We start from the raw sequence: 15,026 nt of genomic DNA, 5'->3' as shown, positions 1-15,026 counted from the left end.
TTCAGGATTGATGAACCATGGCGGGTAGCGTGGGGTGATGAGTCGTTCTCTTTTAGTTGTCAGATTGTTAAGCCTTGATTCTTTAAGAATTGTACCGATGGCGGATGCAATACGTTTAGTTAGTTTTTGATTTGTTGTTTTTTTAAGTCGTTGTCGATGATGAAGTTCTTGAAGAATACTAGTTTTGCGAGTATTCTTAAAGTAAGTGTGTCTCTTGGTCCTTCGATGCTGGGGAGGCCTGCTTCAGTTACGATATTTTTTGTTGGAGTTGTTGGAAAGGCTTTTATACTTCATCTAGTTGCTGGTAGATGGGTTTTATGATGTTTAAAACATACTTTGGGCAGTGAACATATATAAACAGCCCATAATCAATTTTACTAAGAACCAAAGTTTTGGTTATGTATGAAAGGGTGTTAATATGTACATTACTTTTATTTGTTGCTAAATATCATATTATGTTAGTTCGTGCAGCTAGGGATTTCTTAAGATCTAAACAATGTTCTTTCCAAGAATATTTACAGTTAAATATCAATCCTAAAATACTTAAGTTACTAACATTATTTATCATAGTGCTGTTTATGTTAAGGTCGGGTTGTTGACAATTTTATTTGCGGCATACATAAAGCAGTTTGCATTTTTCATTAGAAAGTGTTGCACCTGATTTTGTTGACCATTCAATTATGTCGCAACTTGATTGAGGCTAAAAAGATTATTCGTTTTACCGAATCACAACAAACGTTTTGAGATTATCTTTTCTATTATTTTGGATAGACATGGGATAAGCGAGATGGCGCGGTAACCTTCAATTTTACTTTTATCTTTTTTGGGTTTTTGAAGAGGAATGTTGCAGATTTCCAGGATTGAGGGATTTCATGGTTGCTGAGGATTCTGTTGTAGAGGGCTATGATTCTGTGTTTGATTTCGATGGGTAGGTTTTTCAGCATTGGGTAGGAGATCCTGTCTCTGCTTGGAGTCTTTCCCTTTACTTTATTGAAACAGCTTTCTAATTCAATGAAAGTTATTGCGTATTTAATTCTCTGGGGAGTTGTTTTAGATGGTTGTAGTGTTGGAGAGAATTATAAGGTGTTTGTTTTTTATTCTAGAAATTGGTCAGAAAAGTTTATATTTTCTGAAGCGTTTGACCAATTTTGGGCGAAAAGGTTTGCAATACTTACTGGATCTATGATAGTATTGTTTTTGCTGTCTATATTATTTATAGAAAGTGGGGTTAAGTCACCGGTGAGGACACGGATATTTTGCCATATTTTTGCAGTGGGGGTGTTTGGGTTGATTTTGGATGACATTTCTATACAAAACTGTTGGCTTTGCTTATTTTTAGTAGCCGTCTAAATTTTGCGTTTGACTTTTTGTATAGTATCAAGTTTTGAATTGATAGGTTTTTTTGAACATTTTGTAATGCCAAAAATTTTCCTAATTCGCTGTTCCACCATGCTACTAGGTCTTTGCGCTTCGTATTTGGAATAGTCTGAGTGCAGAGGTTGGCAGTGGTTCTAATACCTTTCAGCAATATAGCAGCTTCCTGTTGTTGTTGTGGCACATGTTTATGTCAGATAATAGTTCAGAGGTTTTTTTAAAAAAAGGTGGCCAGTTGGCTTGGTCGGTTTTAAAATATATGCTTTTTGGGGTTGGTATATTGTCCTATATTATAAGTCGTAAGGATAGGGAAATGGTCGCTGTTATGTAAGTCGTCTAAGGTTCTCCAATTTGTTTTTGGAAGAAGTTCTGGTGAGCAACAAGTTACGTCAACGTGCGTAAATGTGTTGTGGATTGAAAAATGGGTTGGGGCTCCATCGTTTAATATGCTGTCCTTGAAGAAATTGTCGATTTTTTTGTATTTGTTAGTTTCCCCTTTTAACGATAACAGCTGTACGGGATCATATATGTAAGACCGTTTTCACATTGGCTGCCCTCAATCAATCTCAAACGTATGGGGTATCCAGATACCTTTTTGTTAGTGTGTTACGTGAAAAAAACATCTGACCAACAACAGCTGGGATGTCAAAAAAAAATCCAGAGGTATAAAAGAATTGTTGGTATATGTGGGTATCTGACACAATAGCTAGTCAAATTTGAAGGAACTTGAAAATTGAAGATCAGTGAATTATTGAAATTAATCATTGAAATTTGTATTTAACCATAATTTAAAACCTTGAAATCTTAATGTCTGTCTGCTTTTTATGATCATCTGAAAGTAGTTTTTGTTTTTTGCTACCTACATATCTCAATTTAGGTATCCAACTCGATCAAGAAGGTATCTTAAAATTTACCGATCTAGGATACCCTATCTAACATTAGATTGCAGCCATTGAACAGTTTTTGGAATCAAGTTCTTTAATGTACACATTTGTACACTTGTGCATTCATTGTGACTTGATTATGAATCATTATAAATACAATACGTCATGAAGAGTTTTTCAAGTCCAACTTTAATTTAACTTTGCTAGCGTCTGGGAGGAATTGAATAAAGGTCAGTTCAACAAACTTGACAAACGAGATTGAAAGTTGCATGTCGGTTAAACTTCTTGATCAACTCTTCGTATCAACAACATATTCTTTATTACACTGCAAGAACCAATATCTTTTAAAACTTATAAAACGCATGTATAGTTTATAAAGCTTAGGTTTAATTTTAACAAGGAGAATGGATAAAATGATCACTTTTTAATCAATTGATATATAAAACCATACGTCACAGATGGACGAATCTATTGCTACTTACAAAAATTGTTATAAATTTAAGAGTTGGGCCTATAACCATGTGAACCAGAATTTAATTAGGAAACCTGTATAAGAAGACAGAAAAACCGCATCTTTTTCTTGTTATATTCGTTGCTTTAAATAATTGAATTACTATTTTATAAGTAAAGCCCAAGGTTATTTACCAAGCAAATTGATTGATACAAGAATTCCTAGAATGTGGAGAACAGTGATACAAAAACGTACATATGTCTATAAATCTTTTGGGAATGATTATAAAACTAAGAGACAAAGGTGTATGAGGTTTTAAGCCAATGATTTCAATATTTTTGGGTAGTTGTTTTTCATTAGTTTACAATATCTACCTACTTGAAATTTGTTTTAATGATATTGATAAAGTGATATTACAAATGACAACAATTAACATTTTTTCTGTGAACGTGCTTCATATTGTGAATGTGTGATTGAGAATGTGTGATTGTGAATGGTTAAAGTTGTGAATATTGTTATAAATGAAATTATGGTTGTCAAAATTATTAGAGGGGTATTCACAAAATTATGTAAAACCCTAAATAAGTTCACCATTTGGTAAATGAATTTTCAAATTCGTATGAAATATGATTCTGATAAATTTAGCCAAACGTCTTTGTGACTTAAAATGCATAAACAATCAGTTTCTGCGAATAGTTCTTAAAAGATTGAATCATTAAAACTAATTTGTTAATATATGTATGTATGTAATTGAATATATTTTGTTTTTTGTTGCTTATTTTTCATGTTTAATATTTGAAGTTTAACGAACAGCTGATTCAATTGCGCAGCGCCATCGTTTAGCCAAGTGAATTGAAAGGGGCGCTCTCATAAAGCTAGTAGCAATGTAGTTAAAATTCAGCTAGCTTTGTGAATGCAAAATTACACTACATAGCTAGTCAATCCGGAACTGTCACATTAATGTCAAATGCAAATATATAAAAGAAGAAACATTTTTGTTCAGAGAACTTTAAATTGTTTGTTTTTTCTTTTTAAATTCAATAAAACCATGTAGAAGATATAATATGATTGATGAATATTTGTTTTTAAATACCGAAATATTCATTTCATTTTGAATTCTTGTGTCCTTACCGAGCAGCTGATTGTGAAACGTCAAAACCAGTGTGCACTAACTTTGTAGCCGACATTTTTACACTACGTCGGAGGGGAAATTTCAAGTTCTTTTAGTAGTTGCATTTAGCCAATCAGATTCCCTTGACTACGTTAGCTACTAGCTTTATGAATGCGAACAATGGTTGAAATTTTCCCTACGACGTAGTGTAAAAAATTCGGCTACAAAGTTAGTGGAGAATGATTTTGACGTTCCGCAATCAGTTGCTCGGTAAAGGCACACGAATTAAAAATGAAATAAATCGTTCAGTAATTATATACAAATATAAATCATTCAAATTGTGTCCTTAATTTGATTTTATTGAATTTAAAAACACAAAAGATGAGTTAAAGTTGTCAAATACAAAATGTTTCTTATTTTATATATTTGCATTTGTCAACAATATGACAGTTCCTGATTGAGTAGCTTTGTAGTTTAGTTTTGCATTCACAAATCTAGTTGAATTTTTACTACGTAGCCACTAGCAATGCGCCCATTGCCTTGACTACGTAGCCGCTAGCTTAGTGAATGTCCCCAAAGGACTTTTATGCAAACTTTTTGAGTAAACTTACCATTTCACACAATTTGTAAACATACTATCTTTCTTGAATTTATTGTACGTTATTAAATTTTTAGTCAGTAGCAAATTCTTAATTGATAAAATATACTCAATGCCAAATTCTGTGACAGAAGGATCGACTCAGAATTTTAGGTTCATCAACGCTCTGACAACTTTTTTTGAATATGTGGTTTTGTAAAGTTTATTTCTTATTTGGATGACACTCAAAAGATACATTCATTTTGGTATAAAATGCCCATTTATATATACAATGTCTTGATAAATCTAGAAGTGAAAAATTGAAGTTAAAATTGAAGAAGCATCTATGCCTACATGTAAATCCATTATTAATGTAGACTTGTTTTAATTAAATAATTTGACTAAAAAGCGGAACTCTCAATTAAATCATAATTTGTATGGAATTTTTATTACACACACTTGTGATTTATTGTTTTCCTGTTGCTGCGGATATAAATGATACCCCATATTATTTCGAGACTATCTTAACAGACACAGCTCAGAACGAAGATTATGCATAATATTCTTATTGCTACGGTATAGCTTCCCTCATAAATATCATCCCATTACATTTGTAATATTATATGTACGCAGTACACAATATAGTTTAATGTCATTTAGATAACCTACTTTAATCTTGGAATTTACATATAAATATTCACAATTCAACCGATTACACCAAAGCATGTTTCCATGCAAATTCACTTCAGTTTAGATGCATTTTTATGAACACTAAATACAATACATTACGTTCAAGTATGATCTGTTCATTCACAAACGTATGCGTTACATAACGTTCAAATATCTTCTGTTCATTCACAAACGTATGCGTTGCTGGAGAGAGCGTAATTAGCTTGATAAAATGTTGGCCAGTGCTGCCGTTTCAGGTGTTTAATACAATTATACGCAACACAGAGAGACTTTAACTTTGATCAATTTTAAAAATCGGTAAATACAACATTGTTTATGAGCGTGTTAGATGCATCAATATTAAAGGCTAGAGATTCAATTAACACAAGAAAAAAATCATAAAAGATTGGTCTATTTCTATTATAAAATTCCAGAAAGTTCTCTTCGATACCTTACTATAGTACACAACAAACAAAATGATTTAATTTTTTGATGTTGACCATAATATTTTTGCGCTTGAAGTCTTGAACAATGTGTTAAATTTTAATCTTTAATATATTTAAAAATTAAAATTCGGAAAAAACAAAATCCCACACTGTTTTAACAGAAACAGAAAGTTGTTTGAAATAAGTTTTATTTTGTGGGATGGAATTTTTAAATTTTACATTATTATATTTTAAAATACAAAGCATTAAGATTTGTATTACATGTGATGGAGTAGGAAGAAATACAAACAAAATTAAAAATGAGATCAGGTCAATGTGACGTGAACTAGGGGATAATTCCAGTCCGTAGAGTTACTAAAAAAATTGTTGTGACGTGAAATAAGGCCAAGTAAAATAAGACAAAATTTCAAAAATTGGCCTTATTGCACTTAAAAAAAAAATTAGGTGGCGCAATAGTGATCCCTTTGAGAACTGGGGCCTTGTGAGTTACAATTCTCAACCATTCCTGTCTGTAATGTTCTCAGTTTTAAGCCAAGTCCGAACGGCTAATTTAAGAAAGCACTTTTTATGACAAGAATTACTCTTGGAGAATTTGTCAATGGCCACATTCACAAAGCTAGTGGTTACGTAGTCAAAATTCAACTAGGTTTGTGAATGCAAAATTGCACTACAAAGCTAGTTAATCCGGAACTGTCATAATAATGACAAATACAAATATATATAAAAAAAAAACATTTGTCTTTAGAGAACTTTAAATAGTTTTTTTTTTTTTTAATTCAATAAAACCATGTAGAAGATATGATATGATTGATGAATATTTGTTTTTAAATACCGAAAGATTAATCTTATTTTGAATTCTTGTGTCCTTACCGAGCAGCTGATTGTAAAACGTTAAAACCTGTGTGCACTAACTTTGTAGGCGAAATTTTTACACTACGTCGTAGGGGAAATTTCAAGTACTTTTGTAGTTAGATTTAGCCAATCAGAATTCCTTGACTTCGTAGCCACTATCTTTGTGAGTGTGAAACGTGAAAAAAATACTTTAGAGGGCTTAGGCAAGGATTGAACCCAAGACCTCTGGCCAAGGTTACTACTTTTGGATTTTACAATAGTTAAATATAACCAATTTTGAGCTATTGTTCATATAGCACTTTGACAAAGTGATGTACTCGTAAGATCAAAAATGAGAAATAACACCAACTTATTTTTAAGGGAATTATGCAATAATGCAACTCCCTGCTTGAACAAACTATAGGATTTAAGTTAGACGCGAAATTTAGGTTAGGTTAGGTTGGAGTGGCTGTCCAGATGTCATTGACACACGTAGACCTCAAGGGTCCATTGTGATACCACTAATGAGGTTACTCATGGGAGAGTAATGAATTCAAACAAACCATTTTGTACTTTTAATAAAGTTAGAGAGACGTTTTGTGTCAATCGTTGCCAGTTCACTGGTGTTATCGAAGAAGGGATTACCGAGAAAGTTATTCCTTCTAATGGAGAGTGCTGGACATGTACACAGAAGGTGTTGGACCGTTTCCTCTTCCTCCTCGTCCATGCTGCTTCTACAGAAGTCATTTGTGTAGACCCCTAGCCTCAGAGCATGTCTTTCTATGACGCAGTGCCCCGTTATTAATCCAATTATAGAGCTTATACTTTGTCTGCTCAGTGATATCAAGCCTTTTGACAGTTTTAAGTCAATACTTGGCCATATTTGCTTGGTTGCTAGGCAGGTGGTACTTTGTGACCATCTAGCATTTGTTGTTTCTAGAGCATATTGCTTGAGAAGATATTTGCATGTAGCAAGTGGTGTTCCTATGTTATGTTTTTGTCTAACATAAGGCAGAAGTGTTCCGTTTTTGGCGAGCTCATCGGCTTTGCAATTTCCCGGAATGTCACTGTGGCCCAGCACCCAAATGGGGTGAATGTTAAACTGTTCCGTCATCTCATTCAGAGATGATCGACAATCGTGGACTGTTCGAGAGTTTGTGGAGACAGACGCGAGAGATTTAAGAGCGGCTTGGCTGTCCGAGAAGATTCGTATATCCTTACAAGATATAACGTTTTCTTTGAGCCAGGATAGTGCTTCTTTAATTGCCATTACTTCTGCCTGGAATACACTACATTGATTAGGAAGTCTATAGGATACACTGAGATTCAGTTGTTCTGAAAAGATACCACTTCCAACTCCGTGATCGGTCTTTGAACCGTCAGTATAGAAGTGTACCGCATCGTCTTCCAGGGGTCCCTCTTCTTCCCAGGAGGATCTTGAAGGGATGGACACATGGAATCTTTTACCAAATACCAATTTTGGGGTGGTATAGTCTAAGCGATCTGGTATTGATCTGAAACTGTCTTGAATAGTAGTATGTTCAGTATTGTTACTGGTCCATTGAGAGGTGGTTCTTAGCCTTACACATGAGTTGGCAGCCACCTTTTTGGAGAAGATGTGAAGTGGTGTTAGGTTTAAAAGCACTTCCAGTGCTGTGGTTGGTGTTGAGCGAAGTGCTCCTGTGATGCACATACCTGCTGACCGCTGGACTTTGATGAGCTTATTTAGATTTACCATCTTGTCCAGTGCGGTCCACCATACGACAGCTCCATAAATGAGTATCGGTCTGATTACCGAAGTGTATAGCCAGTGGGTTATTTTTGGGAGAAGCCCCATTTTGATCCTATGGCCTTTTTACAAGTATAAAGCGCTACAGTAGTTTTTTTTACTCTTTCATCAATATTTGCCTTCCAATTTAGTTTTTTGTCTAAAATGAGGCCCAAATATTTAGCTTGGTGGGAAAAGCTTAATGGTATTCCTTTAATCTTAGGTGGGCTAATCTGAGGAATTTTATATCTTCTCGAAAAGAGTATTAATTCTGTTTTGTGTGGGTTGACGTCCAATCCACATTGCTTAGCCCATTTAGTTAGCCTGTTTAGGGCATTTTGTAGGAGTTCCGAGAGAACTTGGGGGTGCTTCCTAGATACGGATATCGCAACGTCGTCAGCGTAGGCAATCACCTTGAAACCCTCTGTTTCCAATGCTGTAAGTAGGTCGTTTACTACCATGTTCCATAAAAGAGGCGAAAGGACTCCACCTTGGGGAGTGCCTCGATTCACCGATCTGGTAGTAGTAAAACTTCTCATGTTAGAAATTATTGTCCTGCTTTTGAGCATGAGACTTATAAGATCTATGAGTGACTTCTCTAATTTCAGCTTATCCATTGCTGTTGTGATCGCCTGGTAACTGACGTTGTTGAAAGCTCCTTCAATATCTAGGAACTCTACCAGGTTATATTCTTTGTATTCGAGGGAATGTTCAATAGTACGTACCAGTGAGTGAAGTGCTGATTCTACTGATTTTCCCTTAGAGTAAGCATGTTGAGCTGTGGAAATGAGACATGGTTTTAAATTATGTCTGATATAAATTTCAATCAATCTTTCCAAGGTTTTAAGAAGGAAGGATTATAGGCTGATTGGTCGTAGATCTTTAGGGTTAACGTGTGAGGGTTTCCCTGCTTTGGGAATGAAGACTACTTTTGCCATTCTCCAGGCTTTGGGAATATATCTCAACCTTACACAGCTTGTCAGAATGATTTCCAATTGTGGAATAATCATGTCTGAGCATTTTTGTAGTTCGGCCGGAATGATTCCATTTGGTCCTGGAGATTTATATGGATCAAAGCTGTCTATGGCCCATTGCAGTTTTTCCCGCGTTATTAGATCAACTAAATCGCTTGTAGAAGCTTGAGACTCTGATGTTAAGTCGTTGAGTATGTTAGAACTACCTGGAAAGTGGGTGTCTAATAACAGATTAAGAGATTCTTCATCTGTGATAGTCCACGTGCCTGCTTCTGTCTTTAAAGCACTGGGTATTGTTGGACTTTTTGAGAGAATTTTCCTGAGCCTCGAGGCTTCTGAAGTATTTTCTATTTTACCACAAAAATTTCTCCAAGAAGACCTCTTACTCTTTCTTAATTCTTTTTTATATTGCTTTAGAGCTTGTTTGTATAAGTCCCAGTCAGAAGGAGATCTAGTGTACTTAGATCTGTTGGAGAGTTTGCGACAGCTCTTTCTGAATGGTTCTAGTTCTTTATGGTTACAGGGCATGAAGATCTCATTGATTCATTTAAGGCTTCGGTGAGATGATTTACAGAAAGGTCTAGTTCATCTTTACTGGAGGAGCTTTTAAGAAGGTTGTGATTAAGCAGTTGTGCTAGTACCTCCCTATAACGTTCCCAGTTTGTATTCCGGTGATTTCGAAATCCCGTAGATGTATTTGCTACATCTTTGAGCTCAAACTGAATGTATTTGTGGTCAGAGAAGGAATTCTCTTTTGAGACATGCCAGGCGCGAAATTTAGTCCATGCTAATTTTCTTTGCAAAGAGAAATAAAACCTTATTTCACTTTGTTTAAGTGTAATAAGCCCAACTGTTTAAAATTAGCTTTGTTACACTTCACAAGTGTCATATGGCCACTTCTTAAAATTTCGGACTTATTCCACTTGGATTTATTCTACACGGAAAGAAATAAATTGCGAATATTACAACGTCAGTATGGATGTGAACGCAATACTGTATGGCTTAGAGGATTTACATTGGATAAAAAGTTGTGAGCATACTTAATTTGGCCACAATGAGAATAGTAACGTCGACAATGGTTATAGCCGATACGCCAATGCCAGTCAGGCCCATACTGCAGAAAAGTCTATCCATTATTGTCATGTCCCTTATGCTTACATTGGAGTAATAACAATATTACGTAAATCAATGCACTATTGACAGTAATAAGGACATCGATTATAACGCCATAAATTATCGCGGGAAAAACTAGTAGCATTGCAACATCTCCGGTACAGTATGGGGCTGTATATTATGTGTAGTACATAATCCAATACTTATAGTAGTTGTTGCACGACAATGCAGGAATATGACAGAAACTCTTTAGTATGGGGTTTCAGGCCATACTTGCATTGTCATAAATACTCTGCACTTCTTAACCCTGTAGAAAACTATCTTTTTATTCTTGTTTAAGATTTATTAAAAATTATCGAAAAGTTAAGTAAATCCCTGCGTTGTTTTTACTGAAAAGGAGTAGTCCAGGGGAATTTTGAACACCATTCATGATAAAATTTTTTCCCACGTAGCTGCAGATAAATTTGAGCCAACTTAATTCTCCTGCAATACTTGTAGGTATATAAAACCTATAGTACTATCATCCTGCGTTTTTTGGGCTACTGGCTAAGGCGACTATATTAGCTATTCCAGTTTTTTTGGACTAAACTATTGTATATAGAACTTTTAAAGACACCATGAGTCTACGGTAGCGCTGCGAACACAAGAAAAACAGCTCCGAGATAGGTACTATAGATTTTGTATGCCAGGCTGCAATTTGACTCCAGCGACTTCCACACGTTCAATACCCAAAAACATAATCAAACATTTAGTTTTTTGAACACAGCCTACTTAATTATGAATAGTTTAAAATTGTTATTATGTTTTTATTGAAAACTTATTTTTTATTTTATTATACTACGCTTCAGATCAAGGACTGATCTCTTTTCTTATCGAAATAAACTTAGAGTTCTGTTTTGATCGAAATAAAAAATCCTCCGAACCCAAATTGGGACAATGGAGTTGCGTGAGCATTAATGATCCCGAAAGAAGTGATTCCTGAAAACCTGCGGAGCATGCGATGCAAAGGATTTTTTAATTTCACCACATAAAGTGGTGAAACCTATAAACATATTAAAAGAAGTGCATTAATTAGAAAAATGTCAAAACATTTTTTAAATGTCATAATTCTTTTAAGAATAGGTCTCATTATTGGTTTGAATGTATGTGACAGATTTTGTATGTTATAACTTATACGACGAAGAGCAAAACAACTAAAATCTCCGTTAAAATGTGCATGAATATTATAAAAATGCGATGAGCGACTTCTAAAAATCATTTATAAACTATGAAATTTTGCCGAAGTTTATTATTTCACGAAACTCTAACTTAAAAGATATATGAATGGGAAACCGAAGACAGTTATTTTCGAATCAGCAAAATGTATTCTCGAATAATCACATCCAATCTGCAAACTGTCAATTTTATACCATTTGTAATCTACAACAACAGGCCACGTTCTATAAACTATCCAGTTAATTTACAGTGTAACGTATTACATTACTCATGTTAAAGAAATGTCAAAAATTCGCTACCATTCACAACTTGCGATTCGTATCGCACGTGTAAGAAAGTAAAGTCATTGGTAGATTCACACTTCTTCGGAAGCCTTTGAATGCCAGCCATCTAGTAATTTAATGTCTAGCACACAACTTGTTTTGTCCAACCCTTAAGTTTCAAGCTCAAATATTAAACTGCCAATCAATAGAACATACAAAAAATAAACCTTTCCAAAAGATGTAATTAAGAACTACATGTGGGGCGAGAGGGTAGGTAATTGTCTATGGTTGCACTTTGCAAATCCATTTATTGATTTTTAAAAGCTAAATAATATTACATAACAAACGTTGGTATATACTTTCGCACAACCCCATAATTAGAAAAAAAAAATAATGATGTACCTTTCACAGTGGTTTTGACAACTTTAGTCTTTTTTAATTTAACTTTCTTTAGTTAAAGTTGTGTTTAATTGTTTAACATAGTGAATGCATAATTTTATTCATAATTATATTTTTAATAGACTATTCATTAGAATTCTACGGTTCTGTCTTTCGATCTGAAACATCAAAATAATTATTTCAAATATTTGACAACTTAAGTTTTTTTGACAGAAATGTGAAATATGATACTACTAAGAACTAGATTTGTAGAACTTTTGAAAGACCAGCCGTCATTTTAAGTTAGATTACATTTCGTTCTTATATCTGAAATTTTAAATTAAATGGGTATGTTCAGAAAAGATACTTAATTTGCTGTCAACTGCTTTCTTTAAACGCAACCTTACATCAATGTTGCTGGATGATTTGTTAGATGTCATTAATTTAAAAGTTAGAACTTTACTTCACTACCTTTTTCATTCAATTGATCGTGCAGAAAGTACCAACAACAGTATTATCAACAAAAAATACTCCTAACACAAGGTAAAAGTTCAAAATAAGTTGTTTTTGACAAGGAAGGGAAGAAAGAGTTGGTTAAAATAAAATCGAAATAAATACAAAATTACAGAGTTGTAAAGTTGAGCTTTCAGTGAAATGAAAAAATGCTCAGATTTTTCGTGATTAACTTTCCAGTCAACTTTCCAATAAAGATGCCTAAATCGGAAAGCAATTTTTTGGCAGCTGGCCAATCAATGGGAACTCGCCTAACTGTCAAATCCCTTATGTCGTCTGAACCTGCCCATTTGTTGCATAATAAATCAATGCCATAAATATTTAGCATTACGGCTGTGTCTGAAAATGCTGTATTGGCAATTAGACGAATTTAACAGCACAATGATTGCTATTGCAATTTTTTCGATCAAGTTTGAATGTAAGGCTATTTGGATGGATTCCTTTACTATGCAAAAATAGCTGACACAAAAACAAGATAGTGAATGAATATGATATTATAACTTGAACGCACGAATTGTTGGCAAATTAATATTTATTTTTTTAGCTGGGTCAGGTTGTTTTATAAACATTTTTCACATATTCAATTTCAGAAATAGACTATGAAAATTTTAATGTTGTCAGTTTTTACATTTAAGTATATTTATTATTGTTTGTTTTAAGGTACCGTTTACATTAAAAATTTCTTTCAAACAACTTAGAAAGATTATGAATTTTGACTTAAATAATGAAAGTAAAGAAGTTCAATAATAGTTAAAGTCATTGATTAACAGAACTGTCAACATACTGTCACATTTTGTTTGTTTTTGACATAACATCTCGAAATATAAGCATAATCATAATTACCTTGCCTTCACCATGTGTCGCTTACGTGGTGATTTATCTTTATCAATACTGAGTTTTCTGCCATCAGGATTCATCCCAGCAATTCCTTGCACAAAACACAACATACTGTTGCTATGCATTTAAAACGCAATATTTATTAAATTTTTAATGTTATGCGATTGACAGCTAGTCTGGAATCTACCACGAACAAAAGTTTACTCAAAAACTGCACTTTTATTCATAATAATATTGTTGGAGGTTTATTTATTTATCGATTAACATGCCACACACATAATAATATGATGCAAACGGGTGGCAGCGGTGGTGGACGAACCGGCACGGACGGTGGCGCGCGGCGGCGGCGGTAGCAGCGGGACAGCAAACTAAAACGCTACCCAAACAGCTGTTGCTATGGGTATGAATGTTGCTGCACGACTGACTAGTGACTATGGGTTCATCACCACGAAACTGAAATCCCACACCGGAAAATTGTACCAATGTTCATTTGTGTCAAATACTCGGGCCTGGGGGGCTCTGTGAGCGTTTCAATCTGAATCGTGAATTGAGTCAAATAAATTAGTTGGCTCTGTTTATACGATGATGTATGCAGCGCGGCAATAGTCAGCCAGCAAGCGTGAGCGTGAGCAAAGCCTATATACTAGAAGACAATGAAATGTAGTGCGAGTTGAGACTTGAGAGTATACCTAATTGGCCAGCAGCGGATTAATTTGGGTGGTTTCTTCAGGCCGAAGAACCTTTATAAACTGAGCCGACTTGAAATTTTAAAGAACTTTAAGTTGGCAACACTATTTTTACTGGCAGCAATTGATTTATTTTTTAATTTGATTTTGACACTTCAATTTTGATGCTTTCAAATTGTGATCTTTTTTTTTGAAATGATGGTTCTGTTGACACCGTTGGTCCCGGTTTTTATAAATTAAGTTTAGTGATTGAGCTTACTTTTGATTGAATAGAAACGTCAAGAATCAAAACTGCCGTATTTGAAGTGATAATCCTTAAGTGTAGTGCTAAGACACCTTTATATCCACAAAAAATGACTTATTTGTGTGTTTACTAATTGGTGGAATAAAATTAGTCTGTATTTCTTTTAAAAAATGCTTGCCAGAACGTTACAGTCAGACTTTTCGTTCATCAATTTAACAACCTTGATGTGCACTAGCTATGGTTTTAACAAGACTTCGGCGGCTCGACGGTGGAACATATCACACAGCTCGTGACTTGACACAATTAATTTATTGAAGAAAACATTTAGTAACCGCATAGTTTCACTTTCACGTTATGAAACCGTGAATTGGCCCGCAGATCATGATTTAAAGCCTTTTGACCATAAGCCTAAACGATTAACCACTTGAAGGACAAAATTCGCAGCGTTATTGCCGATATACGCCCACAAACGTTGGACAAAGTCATACAAATTGGACCTCCAGATTAGACTTCGTTCGAAGAGGCCATTATCTTCAGTTCATCTTTCGAATAGACTAAATTTCAGGTCAATTTCAAAGTTGTATTCCTCCAAAAAACATCCTTTTCATAAACTCTTTTAAAATCTTGGATTAGGTCACTTTGTCTCGAAGCTTTTTTGGGACAGTTCCAGCTCGCACCACTCACTTTAAAAT

At 34.4% G+C, this 15,026-nt stretch overlaps 1 protein-coding gene across 7 annotated transcripts in view; it reads right to left on the bottom strand.

Moving 5' to 3' along the window:
* Positions 1-15,026, bottom strand: part of LOC129942747 (uncharacterized) — a 100,493-nt gene that overhangs the window by 30,452 nt on the left and 55,015 nt on the right. The window contains exon 1 of one of the 7 annotated variants that reach the window (XM_056051799.1): positions 13,411-13,670. The exons of the other annotated variants lie outside the window; for them this stretch is intronic. Within the exon in view, the coding sequence (XP_055907774.1) occupies positions 13,411-13,529 (119 nt within the window). The 5' untranslated portion in view covers positions 13,530-13,670. Of the gene's footprint in view, positions 1-13,410; positions 13,671-15,026 lie in introns of those variants that run through there. 7 annotated transcript variants of the gene reach the window in all.

The sequence above is a fragment of the Eupeodes corollae genome, chromosome 1 (assembly GCF_945859685.1).
Source record: "Eupeodes corollae chromosome 1, idEupCoro1.1, whole genome shotgun sequence".
Taxonomy (NCBI): domain Eukaryota; kingdom Metazoa; phylum Arthropoda; class Insecta; order Diptera; family Syrphidae; genus Eupeodes; species Eupeodes corollae.
Note: the sequence above shows the minus strand (reverse complement) of the source record. Positions and strands in the feature narration are given on the sequence as shown.